This window comes from Salmo salar, chromosome ssa28 (genome assembly GCF_905237065.1).
Source record: "Salmo salar chromosome ssa28, Ssal_v3.1, whole genome shotgun sequence".
In the NCBI taxonomy this organism is placed as follows: Eukaryota; Metazoa; Chordata; class Actinopteri; order Salmoniformes; family Salmonidae; genus Salmo; species Salmo salar.
Genome location: NC_059469.1, coordinates 14,425,828 through 14,444,344, shown reverse-complemented (window position 1 = coordinate 14,444,344; position 18,517 = coordinate 14,425,828). Strand labels below are relative to the sequence as shown.

At 41.9% G+C, this 18,517-nt stretch overlaps 1 protein-coding gene and 1 non-coding gene across 3 annotated transcripts; both read right to left on the bottom strand.

Annotated features, from left to right (window-relative positions):
• Window positions 1-328: 328 nt before the first annotated feature.
• Window positions 329-456, bottom strand: LOC123731494 (small nucleolar RNA ACA64). The gene has a single exon (XR_006762647.1). It is a non-coding gene; the product is annotated as a small nucleolar RNA ACA64 (small nucleolar RNA).
• Window positions 457-591: 135 nt separating this feature from the next.
• LOC106589547 (eukaryotic peptide chain release factor GTP-binding subunit ERF3A) lies at window positions 592-18,178 on the bottom strand. 2 transcript variants are annotated; one of them, XM_045710332.1, is made up of 19 exons: window positions 17,774-18,178; window positions 17,401-17,442; window positions 15,709-15,978; window positions 15,539-15,572; window positions 15,284-15,361; window positions 14,921-15,101; window positions 14,375-14,529; window positions 14,008-14,148; window positions 13,676-13,769; window positions 12,213-12,293; window positions 11,663-11,836; window positions 7,684-7,773; window positions 7,394-7,562; window positions 6,347-7,232; window positions 5,694-5,833; window positions 5,391-5,529; window positions 3,908-4,044; window positions 885-1,008; window positions 592-685 (listed from the first exon to the last, which is right to left on the bottom strand). In XM_045710332.1, exons 1-14 carry the CDS (start codon window positions 17,970-17,972, stop codon window positions 7,180-7,182), a joined length of 1,761 nt encoding a protein of 586 aa, XP_045566288.1. In that variant the 5' UTR covers window positions 17,973-18,178; the 3' UTR covers window positions 592-685; window positions 885-1,008; window positions 3,908-4,044; window positions 5,391-5,529; window positions 5,694-5,833; window positions 6,347-7,179. The 2 variants fall into 2 exon arrangements, with proteins under 2 accessions (XP_045566288.1, XP_014035139.1); XM_014179664.2 differs by having other exon boundaries at window positions 907-1,008.
• Window positions 18,179-18,517: the final 339 nt, after the last annotated feature.

Sequence of the window (18,517 nt, the reverse complement as noted above, 5' to 3'; positions counted from 1 at the left end):
CAATATAATCTTCCAATGCATTTTACAAGCATTTGTGTGTAGCAGTCCTACCTTGGCATCCATGGTCTGTTTATGTGTTTCCTCTATCAGGGTCAGGTTACTCAGGTTAGAGGTGTAGATGGGCAGATCCACTGATTGGCTTTTCAAGTGGATGATCTTTATCAATGGTTCTTTCTGCAAAAGAGACAACACAGCCATCTTTAGACTCAAAGAACACATTCACTCAAACATTTAGGTCAAAACTATTTCTGTGAAGAAAACATTCTCAGTGTTCTGTGTATCGTATCACTCAGATTGCGGCCACTTGTTATAGGCCTTTCTTTGTCAGGATTGTAGGCACATGGGTTTAATCACACTGCTATACAGAGCAGGCAATAAGCTTAACGTACCACAGTACTATAGGCCCTGTAATCTCACCCCAGACAACAGAGATATCAAAGGTGATTTTCAGACTGGGCCTACACATTTCTTTAGCATTAATAAACATTGAGTATACCTGACCATTTAACGTATAATAAAATTGTAAATATCTGTGTTGACGGAGTACAATTGATTAGGGAGATCAGGAAGACACCCTGGCAGCAAACTCACCATGCGTAGTTTTGTCACGATGGTGCTGACAGCTGAATCAATATTCTCTGCTATTTCATCTGCAGCCATCCCAGAGTGGGCCACACAAGCCATGCTAAAACACAAACAATAACATGTTGCAGGAGCCAATGTGTATATAAATGAATGTGCATTACTTGCCATTTTGTGTCAGTTGTAGAGACAGGCTCCAATAGAGAGGGAGATCTGTCTGGATATATTTTGAGTCACTATGGCACCATCATTGCCCATGTCCAACACGGACAGGAGGACAGGGTTTGCTGAGGCGCACTTACTAAGTCAGGGAGCAGGCCTCACCAGCAGCAGCCTTTCTTAGAAATGGAGATTGTTGTTCCCTGGATGGTTCTCTGGATGTCCAAGGCCAGCTTCTTGCTCTGCAGGTTCAATGAATAAGGCTCCCTAAGCAGGGTAGAGAAAACACACACTCCGTTAGATTAGAACTCTGTAAGGGCTAGCTTAAAGGCACATTTAAACTTACAGGTGAAGTCAGATGTTTACATATACTTAGGTTGGAGTGGTTGAAAAATGAGTTTTAAATCACTCCACAAATGTCTTGTTAACTTTAGGGATAGGGGGCAGTATTCGGAAGTTTGGATGAATGAGGTGCCCAAAGTAAACTGCCTGTTACTCAGGCCCAGAGGCTAGCGATGCATATAATTGGTAGTATTGGATAGAAAACACTAAAGTTTACAAAACGGTTAAAATAATGTCTGTGATTATAACAGAACTGATATAGCAGGCGAAAACCTGAGGAGAATCCACCCGGAAAATTTGGTTTTGGAGGTGACACCATTTAAAATGCCTGTCTATGGGGAAATCCTCCCAGATTGCAGTTCCTGGGGCTTCCAGCAGATGTCAGTCTTTAGAAAGAGTTTCAGGCTTGTTTTTTGAAAAATGAGCTAGAATTTGTAGTTTTTCTAAGTGGCTCCCATTTTGGCTGAAGTGTTGTGGCGCGCGTCGGTGAGGGCGCTCACTTCGTTATTTATCTCCGGTAATGAACATACTATTCTCCATCTTATATTTGATCATTTATTTACATATTAGGGTACCTGAGGATTGATTACAAACATTGATTTGTTTGGACGAAGTTTATTGGTAACTTTCGGGATTCATTTGTATGCATTTTGAATGAGGGAAACCGGTGGATTACTGAGTCAAGCGCACCAACTAAACTGACTTTTTGGGGATATAAAGAAGGACTTTATCGAACAAAAGAACCATTTGTTATGTAGCTGGGACCCTTGTGATTGCAACCAGAGGAAGATCTTCAAAGGTAAGTGATTTATTTTATCGCCATTTCTGACTTTCGTGACTCCTCTGCTTGGTTGGAAGATGTTTGTAATGCTTTTGTACGCGGGGCGCTGTCCTCAGATAATCGCATGGTGTGCTTACGCCGTAAATCCTTTTTGAAATCTGACAAAGCGGCTGGATTAACAAGAAGTTAAGCTTTTAAACGATGTAAGACACTTGTATTTTCAGGAATGTTTAATATTACGAATTTTGTATTTCGCGCTCTGCAATTTCACCGGATGTTGGCCAGGTGGGACGCTAGCCCAAAGAGGTTAACAACCTATAGTTTTGGCAAGTCGGTTAAGACATCTACTGTGTGCATGACAAGTAATTTTGCCAACAATTGTTTACTGACAGATTATTTCACTTATAATTCATTGTATCACAATTCCAGTGGGTCAGAAATTCACATACACTAAGTTGACGGTGCCTTTAAACAGCTTGGAAAATTCCAGAAAATTATGTCATGGCGTTAGAAGCTTCTGATAGATAGGCTAATTGACATCATTTGAGTCAATTGGAGGTCTACCTGTGGATGTATTTCAAGGCCTACCTTCAAAATCAGTGCCTCTTTGCTTGACATCATGGGAAAATCAAAAGAAATCAGCCAAGACCTCAGAATAACAAATTGTAGACCTCCACAAGTCTGGTTCATCCTTGGGAGCAATTTCCAAACACATGATGGTACCACGTTCATCTGTACAAACAATAGTACGCAAGTATAAACACCATGGGACCACGCAGCCGTCATACCGCTCAGGAAGGAGAGGCGTTCTGTCTCCTAGAGATTAACGTATTTTGGTGCGAAAAGTGCAAATCAATCCCAGAACAGCAGCTGATGCTGGAGGAAATAGGTACAAAAGTATCTAGATCCACAGTAAAACGAGTCCTACATCGACATTACCTGAAAGGCCGCTCAGCAAGGAAGAAGCCACTGCTCCAAAACCGCCATAAAAAAGCCAGACTACGGTTTGCAACTGCACATGGGGACAAAGATCGTACTTTTTGGAGAAATGTCCTCTGGTCTGATGAAACAAAAATAGAACTGTTCACAAAATAGACGGCACCATGAGGCAGGAAATTTATGTCGATATATTGAAGCAACATCAAGACATCAGTCAGGAAGTTAAAGCTTGGTCGCAAAGGAGTCTTCCAAATGGACAATGAACCCACGCATACTTCCAAAGTTGTGGCAAAATGGCTTAAGGACAACAAAGTCAAATTATTGGAGTGGCCATCACAAAGCCCTGACCTCAATTCTATAGAAAATTTGTGGGCAGAACTGAAAAAGCACGTGCGAGCAAGGAGGCCTACAAACCTGACTCAGTTACACCAGCTCTGTCAGGAGGAATGGGCCAAGATTTATTCAACTTATTGTGGGAAGCTTCTGGAAGGCCACCTGAAACGTTTGACCCAAGTGAAACAATTTAAAGGCAATGCTACCAAATACTAATTCAGTGTATGTAAACTTCTGACACACTGGGAATATGAAAGAAATAAAAGCTGAAATAAATAATTCTCTCTACTATTATTCTGACAGTTCACATTCTTCAAATAAAGTGGTGATCCTAACTGACCTAAGACAGGGAATTTTTACTAGGATTAAGTGTCAGGAATTGTGAAAAACTGAGTTGAAATGCATTTGGCTAAGGTGTATGTAAACTTCCGACTTCAACTGTATAAGAGGACATGTATTTCGCAATTGTAAATGAGAACTTTTTCTCAACTTGCCTACCTGGTTAAATAAAGGTTAAATAAATAAAAAATCAAAACCAGGGAACAGCACTAGGGGCTATGTTGATGTTCCCAGAGAGTGAACAAGGAGTCAGCACAAAATGGATACCGCTCCCCTGCCTCACTGGAATGACTTTCATATAGCAATGGAGTTAAACAAAAATTCATACTGAGAGTGAACCAGGTTCCAAACCAGTGCAAACATTTGTCTTTAAATAGATTTCATTTGACTAAAATAGACAAGGTGATCAACCAGCAATATTTACAATCTTACTTCTTTCTCTCGTAGAAGTGCGAGGACAGCAGGCGGCGAATGCGGTCGTCTGAAATAAACATGTCAAAGTTCCCCAGCAGCCGTCGTTTGGCTTCAAAGGGCTTGTACTCAGTCCTCAGGGTCTTATAAGGGATCACCTAAAGAAAGACAAAGGGATATGCCTGGATGACTCGTGTCTCGTGCACCAAATCATAACTACATAACTAATCATCATTATTACATACATATAAAGTGTGACAGTAAGTAACTCAAAGTTGTAGCGACATAGTCCAATAGGGAGGGAAGTCCGTCTGGATATATTTATTGTCACAATGGCACCATCGTGGCCCATGTCCAACACTGAGACAGGAGTACAGGGTTTGCTGGGGTGCACTTATTCACATTGGATGACCAAACACTAGCTACCCACTAGAGAAAAATAAGTTGGAGATGCATTGGACAGTTGACGGAGTAAAAAATATTAATATAATCCCCCTCACACACACGTTACTGTCAAGTTCAACACAAAATCAATATCTTTGGGCTACACTTTCTGCCTGTGGACATCTGTTCTACAATGTCCCAGCAGAGCAAGATACCCTTTGTTGGCATAATTGATCTCTTTCAAGCAGAGTACACCTGGCATTCCACGTTTTATTGAGAAAGTGAGACATGGAAAGTGTGTGGTGTTCCATTCATTTCTATAGTGGCATCCATCTTAAGCCAGGCCCAACTCCAACTACACTTCATCCCTGAATACACTTGTTTAACAAGCAATGCCTCATTTTCACCTAATTCTCTCATCCTGAAAACGAACCGCATACCTTAGAGGGAACATTTCACACATATTGCCAGGATCCAGTAAGCAACTAACGCGTTATAACTTCAGAACAGCAAGGAGTCGTATACCAGTTAATACTATAGCTAGCTAACGGAGAATTCGATCCAGCTAGCAAGATACTTAATACTAATAACACTTGTTCTACCACACTTTCTCCCTCACCTCAAACTTTCCAAATGCCAGTTGTATTTCGGTTACAGCTCATGAAGTACGCATCATCACCTTCTCGCCCCCGTGTCCGTTGTCAGGCTTCTCACCTACCTCTTTGATATCTTTCAGGGGACGCGCTGCTCTAACTGGCAAACTGCTTTTCCACCCTCCCACCTTCCAGAGTGCATGCTGATGCTGTAACTAGCAAATTGGTTGTCTCTTCTTTCTTCAGTCGTGTGCTGCATTCTGTTATGTGAACGATTGCCCGAGCCTTGGATACAGCCAGTATTGCGCATCACTCGTTCACTTACAGCTAGTAGTGATCCAAAGCCCCCCTCCCCCCTTTTCTCATTGGATCTACACAAATCACATAGGTATGCTATTTTGGATTCAAAACGGCAAATTTCGCCAGAAGGTGACTAGCTTGCATCCCTGATTGGAGGATGAGGTGAGCACTTAGAGTGTCTAGAAAAGCCTTGTATAAATACAATCTATTATAGTATTTAGAAATACCTCTGATATTCTTGACCCCCCCCCCGCTCTGTCAGGAGCTTCTTGTAGAACTGCTGGGTCTGGTCAGGGGTCGTGTTCCGTTCATCTCTGGTAAAGTGACACCTCGTCTGCATCAGTGCGGATGCCATGAGGCAAGGGGCTGAGAGAGAGAAACATTAAGAGACTTGTGATTAGTACAACAGTTTCACCACCTATACTCCAGGACAAGGTGTTGCTGGGGAAACACCTTCGACAGATCTTTCCATAGATATGCTTGTATTATGTAGCCATGTTGCTCTGTACTGTGTTGGCAAAGGGACTCACATGCGGATGGTCTGGCTCTGCTTGGGGATCTTCCATAGTGTGAAGTGGAGGGCGAGGTGTTGACTCTCGTCCAGGAGCAGAGAGTCTAGGGTGGACTTGGTCTTCAGGAAAGCCTGTAGTGCTTGAACAGCCTTCTTTACCTTGTAATACAATGTGAATGTGTTTATAAAATCGCCAAAATAACAAATTCATATTTCGGTTATTTTGTGCAAATAGACAACCTATATCAAGTGCAAATAACCAGCCTCATTAGCTCAGCTGAGAAAGCTAACGCGGTTACGCTAAAGTTAGCTAACTTAACTAGTTACAACTTTTTCACTTTGCGCCTAACAACGTTACAAGTCAGAGTAGCGAAACGTCGCTACAAAGGCACTTTCGCCAAGATAACCAATTGAGGGGGGTGTACACATTTTTCTCCTTGATAATGTATTCAGTGTTCCTCGTTGAGATACAGAAAATAACAGTGACTTGCCTCGTGGCGTACTATCCGAATGCACAAGCAACCTAGCTTGCTAGCCAGCGAGTTGCTAACTCTAGAGAAAGGTGGTTTACACAATATAATCCACTGACATCACCCCCACTTTTCCTAGCACCCAAATAACAACTATACTATTGACGAAGAAGACATTATGAAAGTTGCGTTAATACATTACCTGCACCCGGTCCAGTGGCAAATCCTCCGGTTTGTCTGCCATACTTCTTTCTTCACGTTTATCCACATATCCAGGTTGACGCATGCGCAAATCGATTGGTTCGCTTCACTCTTGAAATTGAAACATCCCAACTTTATTTGCAAGAAGTTTGAGGACAATTTCTGCACACTTCTTTCTACATACAAGATTCAAAAAGGCTAAATGAACATAGTAAGAAATTGAGAATAAACAGAGCTTTTACTTTTATTCCTCAGTTTGATACTTTATTTTCATTGTTGTTGGTAACGTGACAACACATGATCACAACAGGAACCATGTTTGTTTGATTGTGTGTGAACATACCAGATAGGATTTTGGTATGGGGATGTCTACAACCAAAATATTAACATTTTGGTATAATATTTTGGATTTGAATGGGTATAACTAGCTAACTCTGGTCCAAAGTGATGCAACCGGATGCAACGTCAGTCCCTTCCTTTCCAAACAATGTAACACTGCATACATTCCCATTTCCAAAACAAAAAGGTAGACCAGCGCAGAGTGAGGTTGGCCTAGGAAAGGGTAGCGGCTACATTAGTGGCATAGCTGAGCTCTCAATATGAGAAAGCTGACACACTGGACTTGTCTTTCTTTAATATTGTTCATCATAAAAACTGATTCAGTCACTTTTTACAGTTTCTTCTTTATTTTCAAACTTCATTTGTTCTCCTCCCTCTCTTCCTCATCCTCTTCAGGAGAGAGTGGTATGTAAGAGGGGGTGGCTGGCTAGGTCGGCGTCAGCAGCTTCCGCCTCTGTCATGACAACTGTCCCAGGATTCCAGGGCTGGTTCACATTAGTCCTTCTCTGGTACCAGCTTCAGCACTTTGCCAATAGCAATGGTTTTGCCTGAAAAGGGAGACAATTACATAGTTAAAAAAATCTTTAGTATTCCATTTAGCAATAGTTTTCTAATATATCAAGTAGAAGCTTCTTCATATCCATCAATAGAAACAATAAATGGGGGAAAACAATATCACAGGGACAGACACACACAACACACACACTACCTTCATCTCGTAGGGTGAACCTCCCCATCTGTGGGAAGTCTTTGAAGGTCTCGAGGCAGATGGTTCCGGCACACCGAAGCCGGGCGATGCACACCTGGTCCTGTTTGACAAAGCGAGGTCGCGTCTTGCTCTTCTCACCTGTCTTCTTGTCCACTAGACAGATTAAGGCCTGATGAGAGAATTTAATTAAATCCAGGTTTAATTACTAATGAGCATTATTCAACTATAATTGGATAGAGACCCGGTCAGGTTAGGAGATGTAAACAAGCTAATGTAATTTAGTAACTCACTGTGATTTGTACTTCTTCAATACAGGTGTGGATGTGTAGGACTGCGTTGTAACCTGGGCAGATTATGGATTTATGCTCAATGATGACGATCTAAAAACAAAGTAAAAAAAACAGCAGAGAAATTAGCAGAGGTGCAAGTACTGGAGTTTACATATTTACTCAGCCCAATCTTGCATTAAGGTTGGGTAGGTTACTTTGTAACCGTAATCCATTAGGGTTACCTGTCCAAAATTGTAATCAGTAATGTAACTTTCGGATTACCCAAGCTCAGTAACATAGTCTGATTACTTTCAGTTACTTTTGGATTACATTTCCCTTAAGAGGCATTAGAAGACAAAAATAATGCATCAAACACATTTGGTGTGTCATCAGTAGGTTAGCGTTTTCCGTCATGAATCTTCTTCTGGAGGCAGCTCTGCAGAGAGGTCACTAGCTGGCACAGCCAAAAAGTTATAAAATATGTTTTTAAACCAGTGGCGGTTGGTTCCGTTTAAGATTAGGGAGGAAACTTTTTTTTAATGAGCATGGACTTATTTCTATTACAGCATATTGGATGACTGTCATTCATATTCCATTCACCCTGCTCAATGTAACATCGATAGGTTAAAGCTACTACATGATAGTCAAATTTTCCCTATACCCATCATGAGGTTGCTACAACATTAAAGTATATATAACACACTCTAATATATCTCAAACTGTCGAGAGACAAATTGGAGTAATCAAGGTGACAGACAGTGACATAGTCAATACCCGCCTTGCACAGTCTTGCCTGCATCTAGCTGATCTAGGGTATAATCATTAGACCAAACTGTTGCCAAAACAAGAGTTGCTATTGGACAAATTCAGGTAAGTCTATCCCCATTTCGTTTAATTTGCTTCCATTTACAAAATATTTTTTTCAACAGAATCGGCAGCATGAATACACCCCTGACCATCCGCACACAAAGTTAACTTTCATAGCAGCCACATACAAACAGCATCATCACGTTGCTTAATTCCTTCTCGCATCTACGCACTCTCCTACTTTCACATTTTCCCTTTGCTTGTGGACTTCAGTGCACAACACAACAGCTGTCTGTGATCAGGCAAAAAAAATAAAATAAAAAAATATAAAAAAATATTATAAAAAAATAAAAATAACAAAAGAAATACTCTCCAAGCCAAACCTTCATACCATAACAGTTAACCGATGCGCACAGCATACAGCTGAAGTCGGAAGTTTACATACACCTTAGTTAAATACATTTGAACTCGGTTTTTCACAATTCCTGACATTTAATCCTAGTAAAATTATCCTGTGAAATGGCAGAATAATACTAGAGAGAATGATTTATTTCAGCTTTTATTTCTTTCATCACATTCCCAGTGGATCAGAAGTTTACAAACACTTAATTAGTATTTGGTAGCATTGCCTTTAAATTGTTTAACTTGGATCAAACGTTTCAGGTGGCCTTCCACAAGCTTCCCACAATAAGTTGGGTGAATTGTGGCCCATTCCTCCAGACAGAGCTGCTGTAACTGAGTCAGGTTTGTAGGCCTCCTGCCTTGCACATGCCTTTTCAGTTCTGCCCACAATTTTTCTATGGGATTGAGGTCAGGGCTTTGTGATGGCCACTCCAATACCTTGACTTTGTTGTCCTTAAGCCATTTTGCCACAACTTTGGAAGTATGCTTGGGGTCATTGTCCATTTGGAAGACCCATTTGCGACCAAGCTTTAACTTCCTGACTGATATCTTGAGATGTTCGTTCAATATATCCACATAATTTTCCTCCCTCATGGTGCCATCTATTTTGTGAAGTGCACCAGTCCCTCCTGCAGCAAAGAACCCCCACAACATGATGCTGCCAACCCCGTACTTCACGGTTGGGATGGTGTTCTTCGGCTTGCAAGCCTCCCCCTTTTTCCTCCAAACATAACGATGGTCATTATGGCCAAACAGTTCTATTTTTGTTTCATCAGACCAGAGGACATTTCTCCAAAAAGTACGAACTTTGTCCCAATGTGCAGTTGCAAACCATAGTCTGGCTTTTTTTATGGCGGTTATGGAGCAGTGGCTTCTTCCTTTCTGAGTGGCCTTTCAGGTTATGTCGATATAGGACTCGTTTTACTGTGGATATAGATACTTTTGTACCTGTTTCCTCCAGCATCTTCACAAGGTCCTTTGCTGTTGTTCTGGGATTGATTTGCACGTTTCACACCAAAGTACATTCATCTCTAGGAGACAGAACGCGTCTCCTTCCTGAGCGGTATGACGGCTCCGTGGTCCCATGGTGTTAATACTTGCGTACTATTGTTTGTACAGATGAACATGGTACCTACAGGCATTTCGAAATTGCTCCCAAGGATGAACTAGACTTGTGGAGGTCTACAATTTGTTTTTCTGAGGTCTTGGCTGATTTCTTTTGATTTTCCCATGATGTCAAGCAAAGAGGCACTGATTTTGAAGGTAGGCCTTGAAATACATCCACAGGTACACCTCCAATTGACTCAAATGATGTCAATTAGCCTATCAGAAGCTTCTAATGACATGACATTTTCTGGAATTTTCCAAGCTGTTTAAAGGCACAGTCAACTTAAGGTATGTAAACTTCTGACCAATTGCAATTGTGATAGAGTGAATTATAAGTGAAATAATCTGTCTGTAAACAATTGTTGGAAAAATTACTTGTGTCATGCACATAGTAGATGTCCTAACCAACTTGCCAAAACTATAGTTTGTTAACAAGAAATTTGTGGAGTGGTTGAAAAACGAGTTTTAATGACTCCAACCTAAGTGTATGTAAACGTCCGACTTCAACTGTATGTATGTATATATATACACATATACAAATTGTAAAAAAAAAAATATATATATATTTTTTTAACAATTAAATACAAATAAGAAAGACCCAAGCAACTTATAAAAACAACAACAACAACGCAAGCCTATTCATACACTTTCCAGCTCATTCATTACTGCTGCAGTGCTTGTTGTAGCGCTGAGTGGAAATAAGAAGAACGCACATTTTATTGCTTATAAAAGTGGTGTGCTGCTATACAAAGTTGACAGTGCTGAGTAAACTTAAACATGAACACACTCATAAAAACAGCAGCTCTTTGCTGTATTCGTTGACAGTCTCTCTCTAGTCATGGTTTTAAACATTTTGAAATCTCACAGTATTAACTTTGCTGTAGCTTTCTTTTATGCCTGCTACGTTCCTGCAGACAAGGTCATCTGAGCCATCCAGTTGGCCAGGGGTACAGCTATAGTGCACTTGATTTGCTCTCTGGGCCCGCCGTAAAGGCAGAGTTTGTACCTTCAGACAAATGAAATGGTTCAAAATCGCAACAGTTCGCCTACCCGGCAGGCAGGGCAGCTGAATCGGGTGCACCTACCGCCAACAGCCCGAGACCAACATTTTCTTTATAAGAACCAAAGGCTTTATCTTTGGGTTTTTGGAGATCGACCAGTCGAATACGATGGGCCGGTTGGTGACCACTGCTTTAAAAAGTTGTAAAGTTCAATCTCATGCTTCTCTCTGTGGGCACACCCGCAGCTTAGAGGGAACATTGGTCATAACGTATTTTTCCGCAAACATTCTTTCTGAATTCAAAAGTAGTCCAATAAGTAATCACCAAGTTTTTTTTAAAGTATCGATAATCTGATTACAATATTTTTGCTGGTAACGTAACTGATTCGGTTTTTTTTTGTAATCAGATTACATGTAATCAGTTACTCCCCAACCCTGCCTAGTATCACTGTCATTTAGTATTTCTCTGATGCTTCTTAAGATGATCCCAGACAATAATAATATATGCCATTTATATAGCAAACTCTTTTATCCAAAGCGACTTACAGTCATGCGTGCATACACTGTACATTGTACGTACGGGTGGTCCCGGGGATCGAACCCACTATACTGGCATTGCAAGCGCCATGCTCTACCAATCAAGCTACAGAGGACCTTAGACCTGTCCTAAGGAGCGTAGGCTACCTGGGCATCAAAGGTGCGTCCGGAGTGGCAGAGGTTCTCAGCGTTACAGAGGATGAAGCCAGGCAGAATCTCCTCTTCCTCGATGCCCTTCAGCCTTAGCTTCAGGTTCTCTCCAGGAACAGCTTCATCTGTCTCCACCTCATCAGACAGCAGGCTCAGCACCTCCACTGTGTGCTGGGCGTAGGGATAACACATCACATGTATCATAGAGCTATATATACAGTATATGTTATACAGTATTATATTAGTATCCTTAAAATCGCAAGATAAACTGGGCCTGGGAAGGGAAATCTAATCATTAGAACCTGAAGTAACACCTTTAACACAGGTGCGTACATGTTGGAGAATCTAAAACTGACGTGCATTTTAATGTCGGAAGACTGGAGTCCCTTTCACAATTTACATTTTAATTATTTAGCAGAGGTTCTTCTGCACAGCATCTGCCAAATTAGTAAAGTGTAGATGTAAATTGTGAAAGGGGCTCCTGTACACTTGTGTAATGTATACTCTCCAGGAGCAGGACAGATGAATGACCTATGGAGAGCCTTACCCTGTTAGGCATCATGACCAGCTGCTGGGCTTTGGCAATGGAGCCAGACTCCAGCTTCCCCAGGATCACCGTGCCCATATCCTGAGCAAAGAGCACAACCAAGACCAGGTTAAAGGTTATGCTATCAGTTCAAGTCAGTGGCCTTGTGGTTAGTGTCCGCCCTGAGATTGGAAGGTTGTGAGTTCGATCCCTGGCCGAGTCATACAAAAGACTGTGAAAATGGGACCCGATCCGTCTCTGCTTTGCACTCAGCGAGATAGTTTAGGGGTAAGAACCTGCAATAGACCAGCGTCCTGTCCAGGGAGTGTTGTACATCAAGCTGCCTCACGCTACAGAAACAGGAGGCTCCTGTTCCTATGAGCCATTCCAGCTCCCACAAGGGTACTTACTATCAGTTAAAGGAAATTGTATTATTACATTACATCCTCTGCTCCCATCTAAGAGGTGTTAATAATTTGGTGGGTGCTTATACTTGTCCTATTTCAAAAAAATGTGTATACCCCAACTCCCCCTGAGACACCCTCAGAGAGTGGGATAACGGCCATGGTCTGCCATTAACAACAGTGACCCTGGAGCAATTGGGGTTAAGTGCCTTGCTCAAAGGTACATCAACAGATTGGTACTAAGGGTTAGGAAGGACACTGGAGTTTGCAAGATCACCTTGATATTGAATGAATGAATGAAATTAAAACTAAAATGGATTCCAGCTGGGAGATTAAAATGGTTGTTAAAAATGCAGAAAGTTTTTGGTTCCTTTCCTTTTTATGCTACCACCTAAGATGCCATATCTTCAGTGTTCTAGCACTAAGCTGTTGACCCCCTGTGCTACTGTACTGTAGTGAAGTTAGAACAGGCCCACTGCCAGCTAGTCTAACAATCTAACCATCCCCCAATTAACTGGACCGTAATTCTATTATATCAACTGAATAGAAGACCTAGTTAGAGCTCCTGGGTTTCATAACACCCTGCAGTGTGTATGTGTGTAGAAGACCTGCTGAGAAAGCTATACAATATCTTAATTCCATCACGTTCCCTGCCTTCTAACATGTTCCAAAACACACCCACACACTGATGAAACCGGTGCCAGAAAGCTAAATTGTCTTGTGGAGAATATGGCTGTGCTCTGCAGTCCTTGGCTACAGTAGGGAGGACTTGGAAGGACACCCTGATGTTGGAAGGCCAGAGTGTGTGTGTGTGTGTGTGTGTGTGTGTGTGTGTGTGTGTGTGTGTGTGTGTGTGTGTGTGTGTGTGTGTGGTGTAGCAGCTGCACAGTCCTGCGTTATCGTTATCTTTTGGCAGTCATTTCATAAAACGTTGGCAAACTCTGAGATAATAATGGATTATTAATTACTACAGAATAAAATGGCCTGGCTTGATTCAAATTTATGCTAGCTATGCTGTTAAGTGCAAAACAGAGCTAGAGATATGTAACTGGGATAACTCATGACAGCAGTTGCACTCACCTTGTATTTGTCTACAATGGGTAATCTGACGGGGCCGTCTGTGATTCTGTTGAAGCTTGGCAGGCTGTCTAGGTGTGGGATGAATGGCAACCCCCTGGCAACAAAGAATAATTAGGACAATAAATTATTATATTTTCTAATACTATATATTATGGATTTTAAATTATTGTGGGAATAGAGAACTTTTATAGCTTCAGAAAAGTCAGCAGAGCTACATTGATTTGATGGACTGTTATGAAAATTAAGACTTGACAAGCAACCATCACTCAGCACCCACAAAGCGATTGACCTTCATGTACTTTTGGCAGAGAACAGAACGGAGGTTGACTTACGTGTACCACGTGCACTCCTCTATGGGGTCCTTCAAGTTGGCTCCCGTTAGCCCAGAGCAAGGCATGAAGTAGATGTCCTTCTTTGGGTTGAAGCCCACCTTCTTCAGAAATGGCACTAATTTCTCTTTACATTCCTCATACCTGTAGTGGAGAGGGAGGAGGATGGGTTACTTTACTGCGTTAAATATCAATGTTACAATGTTGACTAATTGAGGAACACAATCTCTTTCCTATTCTATGACAGCATGAGGGTCAATGAGGGTCAATGAAGACATTAGATGGGATACTGTAGATTCTGCATTTGGCTTTAAATATAAATATTGTTTCTCTCTACCAAGATGCATGTCTGTACATTGTACTGAGTCACCTTTCCAAGCTCCAGTTGACGGTGGGGTCGTCCATCTTGTTGACGAGGATGATGAGGTGTTTGACTCCAGCCGTCTTGGCCAGCATGGCGTGCTCCCGCGTCTGGCCTCCCTTCTCAAAGCCTGTCTCAAACTCTCCTTTTCTGGCCGAGATCACCTGACCACAACATAGGGTTACGTTAGACTAGCATAGGGTGAAGAAGATACTGATAAACTAGGGTACACCATAATGTACTGTACATACTGTCTGTCATTATCTACAGTGACGTTTTCAAAACTAAAATGCATGTTAGAATCTACCCTCTCATTATACAGTAAGTCAGTCCTCTTCTTCTCATAAAAAAATCTATTTATAAAAAAATGCAGTCCCAGTCAACTTATCAAATCAAAGTTTACTATGTACACAACCAATAAACTATGATTTGATAATGGCAACTTTCCAACTACCTAACTAACAGGGACACATGGGTCTGTTTTGCCTTGACACAGCAGATATGAAAAGTGGACAACACAATGCCTTCTGTTAAGCATTGTTGGGGAAAACTCACCAGCACTGCCAAGTCAGCCTGTGATGCCCCACCAATCATGTTGGGGACAAAGCTTTTGTGGCCAGGGGCATCCAGGATAGTAAAGTGTTTTTTCTCTGTCTCAAAGTAGGCTCTCCCCACCTCCACCGTCTTTCCCTTGTCTCTCTCCTCCTGGTTAGTGTCCAGGGCCCAGGACAGGTACCTGGGGAGCAGAAAAACAAATCTAAGTGCCTAAAATGTATGATTAAAAACAGGCTACCATATTTTCTCATGTCGTACCCAAGATGAAAAAGGTACGGTAATATGCAAACTTTTTCAGAATAATTTGTATTATTTTCAATCAGACACATAAGTGAATCTAGTCACAACAGAAGGTAAGCTCACCATGTTTCTCTGTTTTTTTCTTTGGCTTCTCTTTCATATTTCTCCAGGGTTCTTTTCTCCACCATACCTGTCAAATACCTACGATAAGAAAGAAAAACAGACATTGTCTGACCTGATAAATATAGGAGAGAACATTTTTTTTTTAGGTAGCCATGGCATTAGTAGCAATGGTTATCATACTGTAGAAGAAAATGATAAGCCAACTTCGGTAACCTGAATGTAGGCACAGGTATTGATAATCATGTTATTACTCACATGATCTGTCCTCCAATAGTTGATTTACCAGCATCTGAAAAAAAAAGAAAAATAATCCTCAACCCAAATGAATACACAGGCAATTTCTAAGAGCCATTTCTCTGTGTCCAGGGAGAAAAAACAATGTACGAAAGAAAACCATGAGGTAATAGTATACAATAGGGACGGACCCACATGACCGATGAACACCACATTGACATGCTCCTTCTTCGGGGCATTTGGTGGGAGCGGGATTACTTTTAGCACGGGCAACTCCTCCTCTTCTTCCTCCTCCATCATCTCCACTTCCTCCCTTCCCTGTGCCTCTTCACTGGAACCTCCCTCTCCTCCCAGGGCTCCCCCTCCTCCTGGTTCTCCTTCCCCGGGCTCCTCTTTCTGCTCCCACGTCTCCACCTCCACCGCCATGTCTGTTTCTGTCCCTCCTCCGTTCTCCACCGGAGCTAAACGACACAAATGGCACTCGGTTACCACTGATGTAAACCATGAAACAATGCTCTTTTGTTTAAGGTAGTCCGCACAGCCAGCAGATTTCACAGGTGCATTATGGGTATATGAGATCGCTTGTGAACAGAAAGGAGAGTACCGGCACACTGTTCAGATGATCTCAGGGTTTTGATGGAGAATCTGGGAGCATCTAAACTGTGTGCTGGAGAGTACAGTGATTGGCTGTTCTCTTCAAACAATGCTCTTTGACCTCACACAATATAACAATGAAATTGGCTTATTACACATTTATTGCATAGTTGTTGTCACCTATGCCATGGATGTTCAATATAATTCTTTAATAGTGATATAGCGTTGCAGTGATAGTAGTGATAGCTAGCTAACCTTATATTGAACAAATTAAATGCATTCTTTAAAGAAATTAAAGTGCATCTAGCACTGATGCAAATGTAGAAACCTGCAAATCAAATCAGTAGATTAGTGTGTCAAAAAACTCTTCCCATAGCAGCATAAAAACAAGGCCTGCACCTCCTTATCCATGAAATTAAACAACTGGCCGATCATGTACAATGCCTGTTCTCTTCTCAACGCTTGTCATTCACAATCAGCATTGGAGAATAGTCATGATGATGACAACTGCTCGGAGAGGCATGCATGCAATACCACAGAAAACGTCGGCATCTTTGTTCTGAAATATAAACCCACAAGGTAACTTCACCAATCACTCAGAACTCCCTTCCCATCATGTCTTCTCTCTCTCTTGCAGGCTGCAGTTGCAGCCAGGTGTCACACTAACAGATAAATCAGGCCAATGTAACCTGAGTAGATGTGCACAGCGGCAGTGTTCTCTGGCCAAATTTAAACACCTGACCTCAGCACATACACGGCTGGTCAACATAGTACATTTCTACAGAAACGTTCCCTGAAAATACAAGAACTGGACTGTGCCCCATTTGGTTATACCAGTCTAACAACATATTTTCTATCTGTTTCCACGTGATCCAGTGTACTAGTCTATTTTAAGCATAGGCCTGTGATGTTGCATCATGCTATAGATGTGCATATAGGGAGTGGGAGCCTGCCAATCCTCCCAGTTGGACCTTGTCATGTCTCCCAGAGCTGGCCTTCAGGCATAGGCTACCTCCTAGTGAACAGTAGGCCTGAAGAGATGTTTCAACTTCTGAATGAATGGAAGGTAAACAATACTGACTGAAGGACATTTGTAATTGCTTCCGGAATGAGTTGGGTGGGAGTTGGCAAGGCAACCTTCTACAGGTAAAAAGACCTAAGGCCTGATACTGTCTGTGATTGTCCAAACAATAACATTGTGTGAAGTACAACGCAGTGTGAAAAAAGGAAGTAAAAGGAAGAAAGAACAGTTAATTACATAATAATATAGTAATAAACACAAAACATACCAACTGTTTCTAAAACCTCCATGCTGGCAACTGGCTCAGCACCTGTGAAGAGACAAGTTGTTGCATTCATCATTGGCATTAAATGGACATTGGAGCTTTTAGGTATCACCATATCAGATTCAGTACGGGTGATGGCTTAACAATAATTATAGCATCATGAGCAGTAGGCCCAGTTGTAAAATTTGCACCATCATGTCAAAGCTGTCACATTAGTGTTGAGCAATATCATAGCTACAACACTAGCCTAGTGAGCTTGCTAGCTACAAACTCAAGCTAGCTATCCATCTGGCTAAGTTGGTTAACCCCTGGCAATAACAGCAGCTGTCAACATCTCGTTAATCCAACACTCCACCACAAGCCCGCACTGACCTACCGTGACCGTCGGAATTTGAGATTTCCGTAGGGCTACTTTGAAGGAAAGTCGGCACAAACACCGCCGCGTCGACATTCGGGATAAATGGCTTGGCATTGACGTTGAGAGCGGCGAGAGCGGACTGGAGCCCCGCGGCAGCTCGGGCCTTGACATCCTCCTCCTGCTCCCACGAATCCGGTGCTGTGTCTCGCGGGTCCATGGCACAGTTAGCTAAGATAGCTAGCTAGCTTGACTCTGAATAACGCAGCTGGCTTGATGTCCGTTAGCTATGTTATCTTGCTACTTATTCAATACTTTGCGTTGCTTCACTGTGTCTTGTTTTGGGAGGCATATGGTGCGCCGGTGTCACGCACGGAGGCAAGACCGACGAGAGAGGGAGAGAGAGAGAGACGTGAACATACAGTTCCAAAACTAACCGCTAGGAGGACTACTCGAGGGAGCGACCCCTGGAACTACAGAACAATGCATTCTGGAAGGTGGGGTTGAATATAAAGCTTTTCATCGTCCTCTCTTTAGACTCAGTATACCAGTAAATATGAAAATGAATAACAGTATAACAATCAGAGCATGTGTACACATCCTTTACTTTATTAAACAAATAATTTAAACAAGTTATATACAGTGCCTTCAGAAAGTATTCACACCCCTTGACTTTTCTCACATTTTGTTGTGTTCCAGCCTGAATTTAAAATAGATCAAATTGAGATTTTTTTCCCCCACTGGCCTACACACAATACCCCATAT